The 21,649-nt window shown below is 33.0% G+C and overlaps 1 protein-coding gene across 7 annotated transcripts in view; it reads left to right on the forward strand.

The window, feature by feature from the left end:
* The window catches only part of LOC117103223 (V-type proton ATPase 116 kDa subunit a-like), a 36,124-nt gene that overhangs the window by 6,199 nt on the left and 8,276 nt on the right, over window positions 1-21,649 (forward strand). For 2 of the 7 annotated variants that reach the window (XM_033243779.1, XM_033243781.1), the window contains exons 4-17: window positions 4,092-4,189; window positions 5,230-5,358; window positions 7,585-7,614; window positions 10,121-10,224; window positions 10,913-11,039; window positions 11,722-11,804; window positions 12,806-12,899; window positions 13,162-13,374; window positions 13,534-13,684; window positions 14,362-14,501; window positions 15,183-15,410; window positions 16,350-16,468; window positions 16,950-17,154; window positions 18,378-18,485. In XM_033243779.1, coding sequence (XP_033099670.1) covers window positions 4,092-4,189; window positions 5,230-5,358; window positions 7,585-7,614; window positions 10,121-10,224; window positions 10,913-11,039; window positions 11,722-11,804; window positions 12,806-12,899; window positions 13,162-13,374; window positions 13,534-13,684; window positions 14,362-14,501; window positions 15,183-15,410; window positions 16,350-16,468; window positions 16,950-17,154; window positions 18,378-18,485 — 1,829 coding nt within the window. Of the gene's footprint in view, window positions 1-4,091; window positions 4,190-5,229; window positions 5,359-6,075; window positions 6,127-7,584; window positions 7,615-10,120; window positions 10,225-10,912; window positions 11,040-11,721; window positions 11,805-12,805; window positions 12,900-13,161; window positions 13,375-13,533; window positions 13,685-14,361; window positions 14,502-15,182; window positions 15,411-16,349; window positions 16,469-16,949; window positions 17,155-18,377; window positions 18,486-21,080; window positions 21,186-21,649 lie in introns of all 7 variants that reach the window. The other 5 variants (XM_033243780.1, XM_033243782.1, XM_033243783.1 and 2 more) reach the window with 5 other exon arrangements.

The raw sequence follows: 21,649 nt of genomic DNA on the forward strand, positions 1-21,649 counted from the left end.
ACTATACTACGCTATTTAAACCAATGGGTTGATAAATCGTATTTACTGTATCTACCAAAAAACCTTGTCTATTCTAGCCTATTGAATTCATGCTGTTGTAGTAATCTTTAATTGTGCGTAGTTAGTTCATATACCAGCATATGCTACAGTACTTCTACTTATACCCTATAAATGTTGTTGATGGTTAGTCTAAAGTCCATATTTGGATAAGGTCAAAGGTATCTGTGGTGAATACAGAATGAGAGTAATGAGTATGTTATATTAGAGGGAGGGGAATAGAAATGCTGATCTTAAAATTTTTGCAATTGTTAATTTTGTTTCATATTTTTTATTTATAATGCAAATATCCACAAAATGTGTCCTTGTAATCTGTCTTTCCCTATAAATTAAAGATGTATTGTTCCATGCGAAACACCAAAAAGTTTCAATTCAATTTCAATTTCAATTTCAATTTATTCAGATCACAAATGGCAGTAACAAGACTGAATTACTTGTGATTTACAGTTTAAAATTCATTCATAAATTGTTAAAAAGTACAATAAAAGGACATCAAAAAACAATAAAAGACAGCGATATACAATGAAATAACAGCAGAAAAATGAAGTTAAAAACATTACAAGAATAGATCAATAGTACTGTATAATAATTATTGTAAATTATTCGGTAATTAAAATTGAAAAGGTTGGAATAGGCCTAAACAAGACAATATTATTATAATTTTCGTCTCTATAAATATCATTGTCAATATTATTATTATTATTTTGTTATAATTATTAATATTATTATTATTATAATATTAGATGAAAATTGGAGAAAATATTTGAGAGATTGGGGGATTTCACAAGTCATGAATAAGGTCATTGAGGCACCTGGTTAGAAAAGGAATTGCACTGTCGTGGTACCTTTTAGTTCGCCAACTTCTAATAGCATACTTATCGGTGTGCCTAAGTTGCATTTGGTGTTGTTTTGTAATAGGTTGGAACCATTCTGAGAATCTAGGGGATTTAGAGCACTTTTGCGCAAACTTAATGCACAAATGGATTCTTTCTATCCAAAAGAGTTTCAAGACCAGTGCACGTAAGAGCATTGACATAGCTCCCAAACGTGTTACCCATGATAATTCTTAAAGCTCTCTTTTGGATTCGTTGAATTTTAGTTTTTTGAGTTTTATACAGTGATGGGGACACCAAAACCTTTAAGCCTATACAAGATGTGTAGTCTTTTGCTACTTTTAGAAATAATATTGTTAACCATAGTATCCCACTTAAGGTTAGACTGAATGTAAAGTCCGAGAATCATGGATTCACTGACAATTTAAGTGTGTCGTCATAAATTGAAATATTGGGTGGTAAGGGAGGTTCTCTTTTAAAACAAAATTGCATAACCTTGCATTTGTTAGGATTGAGTTTGATGAAATTGTTATTACTCCCAACTTACAAGCTCTGACACAGCAGTAGTGATGCAGTTAAAGTTACCAGGGTTAAATGTATTAACAAGAGTAATATCATCGACATACTTAAATCAACTGCATGTAGACTTGTATAACGCATTATTAATAACACATGAAAAAATCAGCGGGCCTAATTTCATTCCCTGAGAGACCCCACATGACAATGGTTGCCAGCCCGAGCATGCAGATCCATACTTAACTCTCTGACGCCAAGAATGTAAGAAGTCAATGATCCAGGGTACAATTTCATTCCTGACTCCAAGTTCGAGAAGCTGATTAATAGCAACAATATGATCAATGCAATCAAAAGCCTTGATAAAATCTGTAATTACCATAGTGCCAACAGAATTTTCCTTGTCTAACCCTCTATATAGCTTATCTAACATTTCATTTAGGCAATAAGTGGTGGAACATCCATGTAAACATCCAAATTGGTAACGGTCAATATTATCAATAATATCATTCATAGCCCAGCCGCAAATGAAATCCTCACAAACTTTAGAGAGTTGGGAGGTAAGGGAAATTGGGCGAAGTTTGTCGATGGATGCGGGCATTTCCTTAGGTATGGGTATAACATTGGCATCTTTTCAAATCTGAGGTACATATCCTTCTTTTAGAGAGGCATTGAATATTGCAAATAGATTCACAAGCGAAATTCTTAATAAGTTTGGGGGGAATTTCGTCCGGGCCAGTTGCCTTGCTGATTTTAATCTTACTAAGTTTAGAGTACATTTCCCAAACTTCGACCGAAGGGGGTTTATTATATGGCATGAAAGCAGGAAGTTTCTCCCTACAAAGTGGGGTTCTACTTTGCGACACTAAGGCAAACCATCATAAGTTATGAAGATCAATAATTTTTAAATTAACCTGCCCATTTTGAAGTAACAAAAATTATCGATTTGGACATAAAAATTAGTGTATTTAAAAACCCATAATTTAAAAATACTTCCAGTGACTGGAAGTGTTTTATTATTTTAGTTGAAAAACTGAGGGACGTTTTTTTTGCAATTCAATAATTTCTATGCTGAAATTAATAGTTTGTATGTTACTGCAAAATGAGAAAGTTATTTTTTTGTCGTTTTGAAGGGACAATACATCTTAATATTGTACAGTAGACTACAAGGAACATGCACAGTAAAATCTCTTAAAAAACAATTGACTCACTAGAAAGACTGTTTTGATAGTCAATTGTGTGGTTTCACTAGAATGTTAATGTTAAAGGCATAACAATCAACAAAGACTAATGAAAGCCTACAGTACACTTTAAAAAATTTCATAATTTCCAAAATTGAATAGGCTTTCCAAAAACACTTGTAATAATTTGTGGATGCCAAAGTGTGACAAACCATATTCATAAAACTATTTGTTAGTTTATTATCAAGGATCTGAGAGGCAGACACAATGTTTGTTGATGTAACATGCAATGTAAAATGAACCCCTCTCCACACCCCCAATAAAGAAATAACCAACTTTATGTCACCCAAGCGTGAGCGACACAAAATCTCAAAAGTCAAGGAAGCACCAAAATTGATGTATGTAATGTGTAATGTATCTCAGAAATTTCCAAGTTCTTGATAAAATGTAAGAAATAAGAACAAGACATACTAAAATATTCATATTTAATGATATTTAAATTATTTTATGGTTCCTATCCTATAACATATATTGTTTGCTACAGTGGTATTGAGTTTTCAACAGATAATGTATTTGTTCATAGTTCTCAAAATACTCATAAATGGTTTTTCTGAAATGCTAGTAAGTCAACATGCAATAGTTTACTGTACACATATTTCTTTATAACCATCAATAATGTCAATGCATGCATTATGATGGTACAATTTCTGTCTGTATGGATTAATAATTTATATTTGCTAGTCCTTTCTGCCTGTTTATTTCTCAAGAATTGATAAAGGTTGAAGTCAAAATCAATACCATGCTTTCCACATAAAAAATGAGGTTATTCCATTATCTAGTAGGGGTTTGTTAAATTAAAATTTCACATTTTATGTGGCATTTCCACTTACCGGTATTTTCAGATGATGTCAATAATGAAGATACCAAAACTTATGTCACCTTCTCTTGTAAAGAGACTTTAGACCAATTAATATAAAGTACCTTTTTATATCTTCCTTGATTTTATTGATTTTTGTTAATATTACTGTAAAGTCAGATTTCATTTAAAACAGTTCTCTACCAGCATAATGATAAATGTTTAAAAAACACACGAAATGCTGGCAGACATTATAGGAAATAGGCCTTCTTCCTTTTCAGAAATTTAAACAATAAAAAATGTATTTTTAACTTGTCTTTATGTTTTTTGTTGTTGTATTGAACAAAAAGTATTTTATATTTGTATATAGTGCAGAGAAAATATCAACACAAGTTTCTAGTATATAAGATAGCATGAAAGAAATTATTGAATGAAGTTATTGTGATTCAATATATTTCAATCTTTATTAGTTCATCTGTTAACGTTTTGATGGCTTTGCTCTTCAAATGCCGAAAAGCTCTCCTGTATTTTACAGTATTTATCTGAAAAATAATATTTTTATATTATAGAATAAAAATTATATTTTATCCTGAATTACCTATATAAATCAAAGATTTGCATTTCTAAAATTCATTCTTCCATGAATTTCAGGGTTCCTTGAGAAGGAGATCCAGCGGGCTAATATACCAATCGTCACCCCTCCCACCATTCCAGACTCTCCTATTCCAAGAGAAATGATCGATCTTGAGGTAGGATATAGTTATAATTTAAGAGGGAAAAAAAATCTGCATTCTTTAATTTATGATTGTGTTTTTATATTATACTACTATTTTTTGTATTGTAGTTTAAAAAATATGTTTCCATTTTAATTGTTGTTGTCCGAAGCATATTTGGAAACCTTTATTTTAAACCCTGTCCACACTATCAAATTTATTTGTCAAAAACATGTGACATGCCTAAATATGGTCATGATGACATCACATCATGACCATATATAGGCACATCATGACTATATATGGGCTTACAATATTTTTTCATCAATGAAAATTTGATAGTGTAGACAAAGCTTTATATTAGCTTAGGTTTGATCATCAGATTCTTATTTTCAATTATTCAAGTTTGTTTTTCGTTTGAGAAAAATATGGTGCATATCAACCAGTGATCAATCAACCTTTGACTCTTGATTTACTGTATGTTTTTTAAAGGATTTATTCAACAAACTACATTTTAGCCAGTAATTAAATTGTGTACAATTTACAAAAAAGAAAAGCTTGCAATAGCTATATTGCACATTAAAATTGCACTAAAAGAAATAATAACAAGTAGACACTAGGCCTAAAATCTAACCAACTGAATAAGCAATAAGAATTAAAGCTAAGTCACAATAAATATTTAAAAGATTTAAAAAATAATAATAAAGGAACAGACTTTTAATACAAAAGTGAATCATAAAAACATTGGAGATGTGAGAATTTATATTAATAATAGGTATTCTTTTTGGTAACAACTTTTTTCAACTGTCATTTGACAGGTGTCTATCTGGCCTGGCCCATAAGCTACAGCTATAGAATTTATTCCAAACCCAAAACTGTGTTTCCGTAATCATATTTGTGCTGTAGAATATATAATTCCAGTAAAACTGAAGACAGAAATAACATGCCATAATACTAATAACAGTATGGTGTTACAGACAGTAACTCAATTAAACCGCGTAATAAAAGATATGATACAGACAGTGGCGTATCATTAAGCTCAACTAATGTACGGTATCGTTAATGTTATTTTGAAGGCGTGCTTTGAGAAACTGGAGAACGAAATGAAGGAAGTGAACACGAACCAGGAGGCGCTGAAGCGCAACTTCCTTGAGTTGACAGAACTGAAACACATTCTCCGCAAGACTCAACATTTTTTTGATGAGGTATGTAGTCTTAATAACAATATTACTGGTCAATGATAGTAAAGAAAACTTCATCAAAAAAACTGAAAATGTGATTGTAATTTTAAAATTACAGGTCTCTCTCTAATTTAAGACCCCTCCAATTAAAGACCACTTTTCTGTGGTCCCATTGTCTTTTATCTTTATTATTCTAATTAAAGACCAAAGCTGCTAAAGGCCATGAAAACCCAGGTCCCAAAAGTGGTCTTTAATTAGAGGGAGACTACATATTTTTCAGAATTTATCTATCAATTAATTAGTTACTTATGATATATGAGGTATTCAATATTTTTTTTTCTTGAAGAATATTGCTTTAATGTTTATAAAATTTATATTATTGTCATTTTTCCTTTCTTTACATATTTTTTAACAGTCAAGTTTGTCCCTATGACACTATAACAGTGCCGTGAGCCCTCAAATTTAGAAGTTAAAAAATTAAAATAGAAAGGAACAACAAAATTTAACTATAATTTATTAGTACCATACCGTTTTAAAAAAATCTTATAGAGAACTAGTTTTTTTTTTCCTAATTTTTTTTGGAGTAATTTTATTTATAATTTTTTTTTTTTCTAATTTTACATTAAGTTTAATGTTTGGATATTGGAAATTTTTAATTTCACAATACTTTATTTCTAAAAAAATGTTAAATTTAGCCCTGTATCGTGTTATATTGCTGATACATTTTGGATTTGTTTTTAGAACAACTTTGACCAAGCTATGTTCGATATCATATCCACTCATAATTATATGGTAGTATTTTGTTGAATAATCGTTTTAATTTTATTTTTGCTTAATGAAATATTTATTTTTTTTATGGTGATTTGGTTACTTTAATCTTTGGAATAAATTTTCTAGTTCATTTGTTATAATTTTTATGAATTGAACCACATTGTTTACTATTTCAAAAGTTTCTGAATTTGATGGGGTTTTCTTTACTTAGTTGAATTCCCTCTGTGAAACCTTTTCCCAATTTCCATTTCAATCAGCCTGATCCCCTTAATTCCCATAGAAACCATCCTTATTTTTGAGTTCCTGTGACATGATTTTGTTTATCATTTTATTTTTGTTATACACATTGTTATGTACCTGTTGATGAACACAATTTTGATCCAGATACATATTAGCACTATTTAGTTATTTTTGTTTTTTGACCTTTTAATCCCTCTTTTAACCTTCTCTATTTAATCACCCTTAATCTTTTTTAAAACAACCAACACACAATTAACCATTGGTGTAATGTTATGCACAGTGAAAGAGTTATCAACATGATTTAGTTTCATATCAAGTCACGATCTTTTCAACTTGAAGATATCACTGTCACATATGCATTACCCAGCTGCCAGGGGTATCTAGGATTCTTGAAATGAGGAGGGGCTGATGGGGGTGGGAGAGGATGCAGATGTGAAGTGGGGGGCTTCATGATTAAGTGAGGAGGCACTAGCTTGTAAAATAAGGTGATAGGTAATTTTTATCTAATTGGCACTTAATTTTTTCTGCTTCAAACGTTCTCAATTGGGGGTGACTGGGGTGCGAGTTTAGTGGTTGGGGCTGGGGGGGGGGGGGGGGGGAAGTACGCCCTTGCACACACCCTAGATACACCACTGCCAGCTCCACCACTACAAAGGTCAGGGACACATATTGATGATTGATAAATTATGTGAGCACAGATGGATTGGCTTGATATAAAAAATTCTGCTTGCTTCAAGGCCATACAGTAGATAAAATCATTGTTACATTTTTTGTCTTGCTACACAAAATCACTTCATAAAAATGTAGCTATATCAAGCATAAACAAAGAAAAGGAAGGTTTGGGTGGGCAGGGATAGATATTGTGTCAAAATATAAATATTTAAGACTTATTTGTAATAGAAATTTTTATTAAGTAAATTTGTGTCTTAAAATGTTTATCTTTTCCAATTGGGGAGGTGTCAACGCACCCATCGCACCCCCTTGATATTGGCCTGGGGGTGTGGTGTGAAGAAAATGTGGGACAATAAAGAACCAAAAAATGTGTACAATTATAATAAGCTAATACAGTGTCTCAATTTTTGCATGTTTTCAATACATGCAGCATGTTTTTATAATTTTTTATGTTAAATTGTTGCTTTAAATTATGTATTGAGTGTTAAACACCAATTGTGAAGTTGTGAATGTATATAAACATAAGTGAAACTAACGTAACACACTACGCATCCTTTCCTTCTATAGTCGTCCTTCTCAGCATTTCTTTCCGTCCATGTAAGTCAGTTATTAAGTGACCGCATTTTAAAAATTGTTTTCAATTTGTTGTACATTAAAACAATAATATCCATCTGCATGAAAAAAAATCCTATATAGTTTGAGTTGATGACAACTTTGGCATTTCTTAGATTTTATATATTTAGACAAACATACAGTAGTTCTAACTACTACAGTAAAGTTCACCATATAAATTTCACTAATATTTTTTCAAACTTCAAAAACATTTTTTTAAATAATTTTATTCTTACAATTTTTTTTTTACACTTTTTGAAAGATGGGAAATGGAGGGATATAATTTGCAGTATTTATTTATTTCAATGGTGTTTGCTTCAGGGGATTAGTATTAGTAATGATGTTTTGCTCTATCCGACATGCATAGTACTGAATTCTCGCGACAGAAACCTTGCAAGTTATTTGAGTGGGAATTGAACGAAAGGACCTTCAGATAACTAGGGGTTAAGACACCAGGCTAGTTTTCTGGAGAATTGAAATACATATTTTGTTTCGAAGATTACATTGTTATACGAAGCAAACATTTAAAATAGGTTTATTTTAATTATTACAAATTAAAAAATATTTTAATTTTTTTATTGTTGCTGTAGAACAATTTCTTTGAATCATTTATCGTAAGCTTAATAATTTTAATTAAGTAATACACATTAGCCTTTTTTTTTTTGTTAGTTTTTCATATAGTACGTTTATTTTTAAACTGGTTTTGCTTACTCACATTAGATGAAATTTTTTGAAAAATGGAGAAATCTTCAAAAGCAAAGCTTGTGAATGCAGCATAAATAATATTCGCATCCTCCTTTGGATGCAGCATAAATAATTTTCGCATCCTCCTTTAATGCAAATAATATAAATTTTGGTAATGACCATATGACTCAGAGGAATTCCTGAGTAGAGAGATGCAATGAATGTTTGGATATTTAGCATTAATTTAATACTAATCTCCCCAACCCATCCTACCCCTGTTCCACTCTTTACACATTTCAACATATTCTTTATTTTATATTTTTATTGGCTGTATAGCATCAGTCCATTTATTAAATATTCAGCTATATGCAAAATTCATACAATAACATTACAGTGAACTGTAAAAGAAGCCATTGGCAATTAAAAATGAATTAATAAGTATATAAATTAGACTAAAGTGTTAACATTTAGAGTTGTTAAAAAAGGTTAAGAGAAAACAAAATCAGCAATTGCAAAACTCTGTGTATACCGTAGTAGAGAGAATAATAATATTGAGCAGAGTATTCATATCAACCTATCTCCAGTTGGAATCAGTATATCTAAGCAGCAGAAGGAAATGTAAACTTGCAGAATTTGTTTACTCAAATATACGCCTCCTCCTGTCGACCGTTGTACTACTGTAGGTGTTCTGTTGTAACTTGCGTGCTCCCAGACACATATACAGTCAATTTGTATTTTACAATTCATTAATCTCTTATTATCATAAAATATATTCATATTATATATATTTTGTTTGACGAGAGCCTTTGCTATAAATGGTATCTTTATTCAAAAATCAATTTTGACAATTATCTGTTTAATTGTTGCTAACACAATCCCTAGGCCATTTGTGCCAAAATAAATAAATAAAAGTAAAATATTAATGTTGATTAGGAATAATAAGAACAATTTCTGTTTTTAATTAATTAATTAATTATTATTATTATTATTATTATTATTATTATTATTATTATTATTATTATTATATAAATTATCATAATTTAGTCAAAATATAAAATTCAATGTTTTGAAATATGAATGTTGATATTACAAGTTTTTATTAAATTATTAGCTTTTTAGAGAATCATCAAAAAGTCACCATCATCACTTATTTATTTGAATTTCATCTAATATTTTACAGCCCATTAAAAATAAAAATTCTTCATTTTTTGTCATACTTTTCAACTTTTATCTTCCATATGATTTTTAGACTAGGGTCACAAATGTGTGTAATAAATTATCATACATTAGAAAAACGCTCCGTGTCTCCTTAGGTGTAATATCAAATAGTGTCCACATCATTGCATTCTCATTAGCAGTCATAATGTCTTATTGAATTTAATTTCATGCTTGGTTTTCATTATTGAGTCATGCATAGTTGATCATGTGACAATGTAGGTATTGTCAAGACCATATGACAGTTTCACTCAGTATTTCCTTGTAAAGTTGTTGTTATTAATTACATCACTGTATTAATCACATAATACCTTGCACACTTGCTGTCATGTGTGACCAATTCAATCCCATAATTCCTTGTACAGTTGTGTCATGTGACCATTGCACCCCATAATTCCTTGTACAATTATGTCATGTGATCATTCAGTTTGCTTTTCATGTTTGCATCTGCTTATTTAGTGTTATGAAATGCTGTAGTGTTTTTTTTGTTTTTACCTCTCATTTGCACCTATTGTCTGTACGTGCATGGTGGTGGTGTATTGCTGTTGTGGATCATGTTGTTCCTCTCTCTTGCTATGATACAACTTACTAGGCTGAATTGCATCACCACCAGATGCACGATGCTGACAAGGACGAAGAGAATCACCTGCTCCTAGGCGACGACGAGCATCGACAAGGGGTCCCGATGAGGCTAGGGTGAGTAGTTAGTGCAATGCTGTGGACATCAGTATATGAGTGGTCTAATCTGAACAGTGTAATAAGAGACTTAATTTCTTTCACTTTTTTCTGTCTTGGTCTGTTTTATGATATTTTATACTTATATTATGTTATGTGGGAGCGATTGGCACAGTGGTTGTGCTTCGGTTCCTCAACCTCAAGGTTGTGGGTTCAAATCTTTGCTGTACATTTCGCTTTTGGACAAGAAACTTCACCTCCATTTGTCTCTCTCCACCCAGGAGTATAATTGGACACCTGGTTGAAATGAACTTGGGAAGTTAAAAAGGAGGCGTGAAAAGGAACTGGCCACCCTACCACACAATGTCAAGGCTCGATGTGATGGGCTCCTAACAGCTCATTCCTCTACGTTTATTAGAATATGGGATTACCTTTATATTATGTTGTATTGTAACTGGTTGACATTTCTTTGTATTGAGACAAAGTAGATGCAAATGAAATGCTAATTTAATAATGTAATGTAATATATGTAGCGGGACTTCTTCTGCTTCCAAGGTTGAGGGCGAACTTTTTAAAGCTTTAGCTTGAAACGGACTCTCACAACAGGCCTCAAAGAGAATTTTTGACAGTGAAAATATTTTAAATATTATTTTGTATTGTTCAACACAATCTATTCTGTAATATGATGTTTTGATGTTATTCTAATTAGTTTTCTTGCTGGCGTCATCAACCGTGAACGCATACCAGCCTTTGAGCAGATGCTTTGGAGAGTGTGTCATGGCAACGTGTTCCTCCGTCAGGCAGTCATTGATGCTCCCCTGGAAGATCCGACAACGGTAAGCAACACTATTTTGTAGTACTTTCATGTTTAGTATGCAAGCACAGAATTCAACTCAGCCCTGGTTCTCAAAAAAGTAACCACCCACTTTCAGAACCACCAATTTATTGTAATCCGAGGCCCTTATCACACAGCTGGCAAGCTGAGAATGGTCTAGGAGCCATTCAAATCAGCAATGATGTTAAGGCTGCCTTACCGCTCAGCCACATGACTCGCATTTTTGGCATTAAAAAAAATTAAATTGTGAATTGCATTTTCAATTTCTCCTCAGCTATCATCATCAAAATTTGCTTTTCTTACTTCCTCATCTGAATAATTGTTAGAGTAGTCATTGCAGAATAAAAGGGTACGAAGAGTAATAGATAGTGTAAGAAGGGTAGAAGTAGTGTAAATTGCATCCAAACATCTCATCAGCTGGTTTCATGTTAGCCAGTGGATACTAAATACCTGCAAAATATGTCTAAAAATAGCATGTTCAAAAGGAAAGTGCAGCAAAGATATAATTGTGGGGGCTGTAAAATTACAATACTCATTATACATGCAGTAACTCTGATTACTATGAATAATATTAAAACCAATCTAATTGTCTTTCTGAAAATTATAATGAAGCTGATGGGTAGAATGTACTCCAGTGGGTAGAATTAAAATAGTGATTATTGATTTTTTCCCCTAATTTCTAGGGTGACCAAGTGCACAAAAATGTGTTCATCATATTTTTTCAAGGCGAACAGTTAAAGAGCAGAGTGAAGAAGATCTGTGAAGGGTATGTACTTCCTATTTGTTAGCTGCAGAGTATAGTTGAGTAGCTTGGTAGTTAAGGTGCTTGCCTCCAATCCCAGGGTCCTCGGTTCAATTCCTGTCAGCCTTTTTTCTGATGACCAGAACAACTCCACTCCCTAAACCACATATTGAGATTTAATTTGTGTGAAGCATCGTGTGTGTATGTTTGTCTTGTGCAAGAGGTTGTCACTTAGTAGGACAGTGCTATAATTTGCTATTGACAATCCTTGATACATTGTGTTGTTGTGCCTAAATAAATAGATAAATTTTTTTTTAAAGAAATGGTATATAAGAGCTGTTGTGACAAAATGAGTTTTGTTGTACAAAATGTTAAATATGAATTATTGATATATTTAGATAGCATGAACATATAGGCTTAATTTTGGTCTTTAAAGCAGGTTCATAGCTTGAGTACTTGTTGGAGTAAAATCATTTTTCAATTCTGAAGTTCCAAAACATACTTTAGAGAAAATTGTCACTGAAGATACACAACTGATAAATTCTGTGTTGGTTTTCCTTTCAATTCTGAAAACAGCTTTAAAGAATGTGCCTCAAAACAATTTTAACTAAAGTAAATCAACTCATAACATTTGTTATTGTGAAATATACATACTAAACTTATCAGAAACATTGAATCTCAATATTTTACCAAAAACGCCCTTCATATATATTTTCTTGAATATCTCAAATTTACTTACTGTAGCACAAGATAAATTTTTTCACAACGCTTCACATTTATTATACGGTACTAAGTTATCATTTAATTTATTCATATTTTTGTATGACTGATCCGAAATCTTGAAAATCTAGGGTTGTGTTTTTTTGCCAGAGCTCACAATACATATGCTGTTTCAAAGGCCCCATTGTAATTTCATGCTTTAATTAATAAACTGAATTTTTGCCCTTAATTATTTTTCATGCCAATTTTTTGAAGTATATTTATTACAGTATTTCATTCTTTAATGATTACAATTATCTTTTTAGATTCCGAGCAAGTCTGTACCCATGTCCAGAGATGCAAAGTGAACGCAGAGAAATGGCAATGGGTGTGATGACAAGGATCGAAGATCTAAACACAGTAAGGCACTAGGATGTGTAAACAATATGATAATTTTGGAAGGAATTTGAGTGAACAAGAGGATAATGATAAAGATAACTTATGGGGGTGGGGAGTGGTGATGGCGGCTGTCAGTAGTTTCAAAGGCAAATGTTTATAATAATGACTGAATGTTAATGATAACAGGTGTTCATAATTACAGTGTAGTTAGGGAAAATATGTATAATATTTGTTTTTAAATATAGCCATCAGAATTATGAACTCCATTGAAATTCTCCGCCAGGTTCTTGGACAAACCGAAGAGCACCGTCAGCGAGTGCTCCACTCGGCTGCCAGCAACATTCGCCTGTGGTTCATTAAAGTACGCAAACTGAAGGCCGTCTACCACACCCTCAACCTGTTCAACCTTGATGTCACGCAAAAGTGTCTGATTGGTGAGTGCTGGTGCCCAGTGTCAGATCTGGAACAGATACAAGCGGCTTTGAGACGTGGCACTGTAAGTTGATCTTGGCCTATTGATAAAAATCTGTTCAAACTATTTATTTTGCTCAAATTCAAAGTACAATGAAGAAAGATTTACTTTCGGTACTCTACAACATGATATTTTGGTTTATTTATTTAGGTATGACATTTAAATTGTTCGTTTTCTTTTTAGGAGAAAAGTGGCTCTAGTGTGCCGTCGATTCTGAACAAGATGATCTCGACAGAACAACCACCCACCTACAACAACACCAATAAATTCACCAGTGTATTCCAGGGCATAGTTGATGCTTATGGAGTCGCAAGCTATAGAGAAGTTAACCCAGGTAACTGTAATAATAGAGTTTGAAAAAAGGCTAAATTGACATGTGTTTTGACACCAGTGGGAGGGTGGTGGTCTGGCGGAGCATACGACCCACGTCCCTTGACACCATATTGAAGAAGAAGCCAAATTCTTCTCCAATGCTTAAAAAAGAATTTTGCAGAGTGCTTTTTTGCCTGTTCTCAAAACTTTCTCCTATTAAAGTGTGGCTGATGCGCTGGATATGACCCTCGGTTGACGACCTTGGATCCTGTGTGGGCAAACACTCCCCTCACATGAAGACCTTGGACTCCTGGTCAGGATATCTCAGGCATCGCCACTGATGTGACACACACTGACATGTACAGGCGCACACAACCAGTCAACATTAGTACTCTGAGATATGCTGTAGCAATAATACTACAGGAGCCAGGCTTAAGATGTTGTATGCCCATATATAGTCATGATGTGCCTATATATGGTTATGATATGATGTCATCATGACCATATTTAGGCATGTCACATGTTTTCGTCAAATAAAATTTGATAGTCTGGACTCAACACTCAAATGTTTTATCAAACAATTCTTATCGTGTCCACTGTGTGGTGGTGGTTAAACTGACGTAAACCATGGTCGTGACATGCTTCTATCCATGACCCCAAACTATGTCTGACAGATTGTTTAATGTAATTGTTTTTCAGCTCCGTATGCCATCATCACATTCCCCTTCCTCTTTGGTGTCATGTTCGGGGACTTGGGTCACGGATTCATCATGTTTCTGATTGGCTTGTGGTTGGTGGTGAATGAACGCAAGCTGCAGGAAACCATGGGTAACGATGAGGTAAAGTGTACTATAAATAACGTTCGCAGAACAATTCACTATGCAGAATATGCACTAGAAAGATCTTGCTGTCGTAATATGATGACATACGTAAATATAATAGTCAAACTTCAGTTTAGATTACATCGCACCACCCTGCGCAATGCAGCTTTGAGTCGTGTATCATTCTCGAAAGTTTTGGCCATTTTCAGGACTCTTGCTTTTATCTTTTCATTACCAAACAAAAGAACAGCGTACCAAATTCGATCTGATCATGCTCCACACATATGCTGCAAACAGTGGAGCTCCGAAAACTATGAATCATAGTTAGTGCATAAGAAAACTGGTGTGCACACACACAGCAGTACAATATTCCTAAGAATTAAACAAGAATTTTAAATGAGAAAATTTCAAATAAAGTTTAAGGATAATAATTAATCTAACTGATCCAGTTTATTTTTACCTATATGCTTATTTAACATTATCATCACCATCATCATCATCATTATATCATCATTGTCATCATTATCATCATCATCATAGTAACAGTAATTGTTCACATACATATACCTCTTAAATTCTTTTTTGGAAGCTCTGACTGTTCCTCTTATCTGCACTGTACCCAGTCATAAAAAAAATAAGCGCACCAAGCCTGTTATCAGTTTACCTTACTTTGACATGCATTATCTAATTATTTTGTAGGTATTTGGTATATTTCTCGGAGGTCGATACATCATCTTATTGATGGGTGCTTTTGCAATGTATGTTGGTTTCATATACAATGATGTATTTTCCCGAGCGTTAAACGTGTTCGGATCCACTTGGAATGTATCTGCCATGAATTTTAGTGAAGAATTATTGCATGGAGAGGGAAGCTATATTTTGAATCCAAATGTGACTGTAGTTCCGTACCCATATGGAATAGATCCCGTAAGTATCTGCAACTTTATCATCTTCAGTGATTTATTTTTCAAAAGATTGGACTACTTTTATGTACCAAATCATACTTGGCAAAATTGCTTAATGTAAATAAGGTACACTGCACATGGAAGTTTTTTCATTTCAAGAGATCAGCTAGCTCAGTCGGCCAGACTGGTGCTAACCGCTGCGTGTGCTGAACCGTGGAAATCTTTATGTCGGATAAGACGTTTATGCCGTTGGTGCCATGTGCAAAATGGCCCATTTGCACATTAAAGAATTCAGTACACTCTTTGAAAGATAGTAGGGGATGTTTCCTAGTGTACTACTCTATTCACCACCAGAAGGACCCCCGCTGGAAATAAATCTCAGGACTTTCGTGGGTTATTCTTGGTGTGCAACACACCAAAAAAATCCAATCAAATCCGTTTGTGAAAGGTTATTTACTGAAAATATTAGCCCTAACATTCATTGGTGTTGGTACCGGATGCAATAGATCGTACAACAAACATATGTACAGATAATAAACACAATGAGTAGGCCTAGCAAGTTGTAATGTTTTTCCTCTTGTATGGCCAAGAGTAGAATAATATAATTCTCCTAATATAAGAAACTTTCTGGATCCTCTTTAAAATCAAGCAAAATTATTAAATGTTGACAAGATAAATATTAGGAGAAACCCACAAATTTTGTTAGGACTTGGGAGGTCCAAGACTAGGATCAATTAGCAGTGGCGTATATATGAGGGTAGTGCACACCCCCAAAAATACTTGCGACTTCCTGTTGCCCCTCAAAAATCAGTCAAGTAGTTACAAATCACCTCAAACCACCTTATTTTGCGAGCTAGCACCCCCCTCACCTACACATCCCCCTCACCTACACATCCCCCATCACCCTCCGTTTCAAGGCTTCTAGATGAACTGTCAGTTAGTAACTCTTCCATTACTTCAGATTTGGCAACTAGCTGGAAACAAGATTGGCTTCCTAAATTCGTACAAAATGAAGATGTCTGTGATAATTGGTGTCACTCAGATGGTTTTTGGTGTCATCCTCGGTATATTTAACCACATGTGAGTATGCCAATAACTTAGCAGTATTAATAAACGGGTTTATTGTTTGTGGAAAAACTCAAGAAAAACCAGTCACTCATCGTAAAAAATGAATTGATTTTAGATATTAATACAGGGTTTAACAGTAAAATGAAAGTTATATGGTAGACGAATCATTTAAATCCGATATTTTGTTATGAAGTTTAATAGGATTTTAAACATACAGCTGCTTAAAGAACAGTATTCGAGAAATCAGCCGTAATTAAAATTTTAGGATTTTGGATATTTCACAGGCAGAGACCATCACCAAAATATGCTTTTTTTGTAATATATATTGTATATTTAAAAACTATTAAACTACTATCAAAATCAGTGGTACTCACAACTATTGTGGTGCATTAGAAAAGTAAAACGTTAGTAATAAATTCACACTTAAAAAATATATACAGTAATTTAATTATTTTAATATTTAAAAAAAAAAAATTCCTTTTGTTTTTATCAGTTACTTCAAGAGGTTCGTGAACATTTGGTGTGAATTCATCCCTCAGCTCATTTTCCTTACGTTCATCTTTGGTTACATGTGTTTCCTGATCATCTTCAAGTGGTTTAGGTACAGCGGTGCTGACTCTGATCAGGCTCCCAGTCTCATCATTACTATGATTAACATGTTCCTGTTCACAGAGGGCGATATGATGTTCAAGGGACAGGTGAGGGCGCTAGATAATACTAAGATGTAATAATTTTTACTGAAGTAATTGATCCACATTAGCAGCTGCAGATAGCACCAAACCTGAATACTCCTTTGATTCTTTATTCCTAATTTTTAGCTCTTTTTATTTGTTTTTAATGTTTGATTAATTGTTTTTATCCCTATTGACCTTCTCAATCCATGCTTATATTGTTACTGTTGAGATTATGTTATTGTATTATTAATATTATTGTTATTTTGAATGAAGAGGCATATGTATTATATTTGTTATATTCTTTATCCATTTTTTCTTTCCAGATTCATTTTATATTATGCTTGTAAATGATCATTATTATTGCACTTTGTAGGAATATTCCATTTTTACAACTATATTTTTGAGCTTCCTCTTGCCTGAAACATTCCATTCTTTGAAGTGATGATCATGGTTACAACTTTTCATGTTCACAAAAATATACATCGTAGTTACACTAATATACTCTCTTCTTTGTTTTTTTTTTTTTCACTTTTACAATGAGAACAAATATAATATAATTTTAAATAAAATGAGGTTGAAAAGAGGCAACTAAATGCCTATCGGGTTCAATGCCCTATAAAAGCAAATTAATATATAAATTTTATTGATTGGCAATGGTTTTCTCATCATAGAATATACAGTATTCATATTATATATTTCTTGTTTGACGAGAGCCTTTGATATAAATGGTATCTTTATTAAAAAATCAACTTTGACAGTTATCTGTTCTGTACACAGTTCCTGGGCCATTTGTGCCAAAATAAATAAATAGGAGTAAAATATTAATCTTATAACAATGTTGATTAGGGATAATAACAATAGCAATTTCTGTTCTTAATTATTGTTATTATTGTTTATTATTATTATTATTATTATTATTATTATTATTATTAGTATTATTATTAAAATTTTGAAGAGTAATTTGCTCAAATCTTCTTTAACTTTTTTCTTTGTACGTCATTGAAAATTGTTTAAATTTTTGAAAGTATCTGAATTGAAAACTTATTGTCCATTATAACATCTTGCACAAAACGAACTTTTCTGATAAAACCATTAAAAATTAATACACCAAAAAGTGCATTCAGAATCTAAAGAGACCAGTACCATTCCTTAAAAAATAATTTATTTTATTCCATTGTTTGTTATTGATGTTCAATGATTATTCAAGAAAGATTGATTGATTGATTGATTGATTTATTCTTCAACAGTTTGGATTTCAAGTATTCCTCCTTTTGATTGCTGTTGCAGCTGTTCCTTGGATGTTGCTAGCCAAACCCATCATATCATATCGGGAACATAATTCACTTCAGGGGAAGGTACATGTCATCCATCAGCTATCATTTATATCACCAACAGAATTTCGCACCAGGAATGTTAGGAATACGTAGGGGATATGCTTGTGACAAGGCATAAGCATAATTTACAGGCTATGCTTTTAGTCTGTGTATGATTTTAAGGGAATATTTTGTAATTAGTACAAAGATATATTTGTAATTTAGTTACTTAATGACTGTTACTTCAAAATTTAAGATAAAGATAGGAGATTTGCATACATCTTTACATAACCATGCACATGTGGTTAGGGAAGGGCATTTGGATGCAATGGTAGGGATGGTTGTGGACATAGGTATTAGTTGCTCAAAAAGAAAATAGTTACCTGTATATAAGGAAGGTGTATATATACAGTAGCTGGGATCATTATGGGGTTTATTCATTCACAAACACCCTCATAATGCTCTAGTTAAATGTAGGAGAATATGGTGAACATGTGATATATTGGGAACATCCAGCCAAGATTTACTGCTAAGCAACAATCGAGCAACACAGTTCATAGCGGGCAGAATATACAGACCAGGGCAGATAGCTGGGGACATCCAGGCTATGTCATGGTTCATGACAGAGGAACACCCAGGCTAGAATTTTTGTAACCAAAAGATATACTTAGGTTAGGATTTAAATTTAAGGACACTCAACTTAGGATTTGTAACTTGGGACATCTAGGTCAAGGTTCATACCAGGAGTACAACAGGTAACGGTGTGTAGTAATTATTAATTTTCACTTGCATGCTTCTCTTGGTACTTGTCACTTCCAATTCAATTTCACTACACTTCCTTACTCCGCATCCTTGCACCAACCTCTTTCATTTTTGACTTTTTAACGTGAAACGTGAATTTTTTTTCTCGTTGATTTTCTTCTTTTAACATCTTTTCATTTTTCTCAGGCAAACTTCGATGCAAATAGCAACTAACAATTTTGTACAGCCATTTAACAACCTTTAACCTTTATTTACAGCAGCCAATAGGATTGAATCCGAAGTTTATTGTTATTCTTCCACATAAAGCCAAGTGAAAAAAAAAGTTTCTCATCTGGAATAAATGCTCCTTTTTTCGCCATCTTTTTAGATCAAGATCCATTTATTGATGTCATGGAAAATTGTTTAACTCCTGATCTGTCCCTCTTCCTGCTTTTGGTGATGGATCTGCTATTCATATTTACTGATACAGGTCCCCCTCCACTTTTCAGTGGTCCCATGTTAACCATATGAGGCATGTTGTGACCAAATGGTTAAAGTTGTCGCACAGGCCAGTATTGAGTAAATGATCTATAACATACATACAGCACAAAAAATTACCTAAAAATCAATTTTTTTTTTCCATTATAGATCAAAGTTTAATGTCTGATTAATCATGTCCAAAACCTTAGTTCTGGAAATTGTCAACAAATCGTTTATTTAACGTTATTTTTGTAGTTAATTCTAATAAACAATATATGCACAAATATCTTTGGATGGAAGACTATTACTCAAAATTTGTTTATCTTGACTGCAAGAGTGCTGTACTTTCACTTCCCATTAACTAAGGCTTAAAATATCCAATTTCAATGAATGACCCCTCATTTTAAAGATTACATACACAGGTATTTGAAATACCAATAACTTGAATTTTAGTGTTTGCTACGGCTTAGCCATTTTGCCACAACATACCTCAAATATCTATTATCTTTATTCTAATTAGAGACCAAAGCTCCCAAAAGACCATCAAAACCCTGGTCCCAAAAGTGATCTGTAATTACAGAGAGACCTCTACTTTAAATTGATAGCACCTTCTTTGAAAGATATACTGCATGTTAAAAAAAATCTTAAATGCCCTTAAAAAAATTAAATTGATTATTCAAAAGGATCAAGTATCAACTTCCAATTATACATAGCAGAACATAGCCATTTTTTTCTGATTTGCAGAATTATACTATGATTTAGTGAAATTTCCTGCCAACAAATTTGTGGTTGACAATACTTTAATGGCTAAAAAACTTCATTAGCAATATCCTCAAGATCATGAAGGTGATGGTGAACAAAAGCTTTTGGGTATTTTTAATAAAGTTTTGTTAGTCTGAATGTATCATTAATGTATCTCTTAATTGTTGAAATATATATTATTATCCCAATTCTCAATTGAAAGCTAATAAGTTACTACTATATACAAAATAAGCAATTCCAAATGTTTTATTCTAGCTTATTATCTTCACTTTGGTCAACATCTTATATTAACTTAATATTTGTGACCAACTTGCAAAATCAGGCGCTTGTTGTCAGAAACAAAAGTTTGCAAAATCAGCTAAAATTCCCATTTATTTGACTGAGAATATAAATTATCATATCTTCGCCATTTGTTATCTATTTGCAACAGTTTTGATCATTTATTAGCTTTCGACCTCTACATCACAGAGGTCTCATAATGTCATTTTTTGAGAGAAAAGCCTTTTTTTGCTAGAGTGGGTCACATTTATCCTAAAATGTATGATGTCTTTGTGTATATACTGGTGCATTTTATTTAGTTCTTGTGTGCTCTCCTGTCTGGTTTTGTTTTCTTTGTCTAACGCATGCTTTTCTATTAACTGTTTGTTACATCAGTACAACGTCCAGCTTGGCCTACTGTTGGTATCCGTCCTTAGTATCCCCTGGCTTTTACTATCAAAGCCTGCTATTGAGTATTGGCGCCATAGAAAAGCTAAAAAGGTAAGTTCAAGATAAAGGATGAATTGTTTTTGATTGTCATAAAAATATAAAAAATAGGTTATGCTCAGTGCATGCACTTACCTTAAACAGGCTGTGTTAAAGAACTCTGTTATTCAAACATTGTCTGTGTACTAATAGAGTATTGATAGAACTAGGTACGAAACAGTATACTGAGTAAAAAGGTAGGTAATTTGTGTTAATTTTAAGATTTGCTAAAATTATCTTGAAGACCGGTGTTACAGTGTAACACATTGAATGCTACCTACAAGTACATCAGAGTTCCCAGGGGCGGATTTAGGGGGGGGCCGGCCCGGCCCCGGCCCCCCCCTTTTGGGAGGTAAAAAAAGAAAAAAAAAAGAAAAAAAAGAGAGAAAAAGAAAAAAATGATAGCCCAGAATGCCTCAAATGTTATGTTTGGTCGTCTAGAACACAGAAATTTCGCGGGGGCATGCCCCGGACCCCCT

Source organism: Anneissia japonica, unplaced genomic scaffold (genome assembly GCF_011630105.1).
Source record: "Anneissia japonica isolate Jap-2015-1 unplaced genomic scaffold, ASM1163010v1 scaffold2652_len1590060_cov184, whole genome shotgun sequence".
In the NCBI taxonomy this organism is placed as follows: Eukaryota; Metazoa; Echinodermata; class Crinoidea; order Comatulida; family Comatulidae; genus Anneissia; species Anneissia japonica.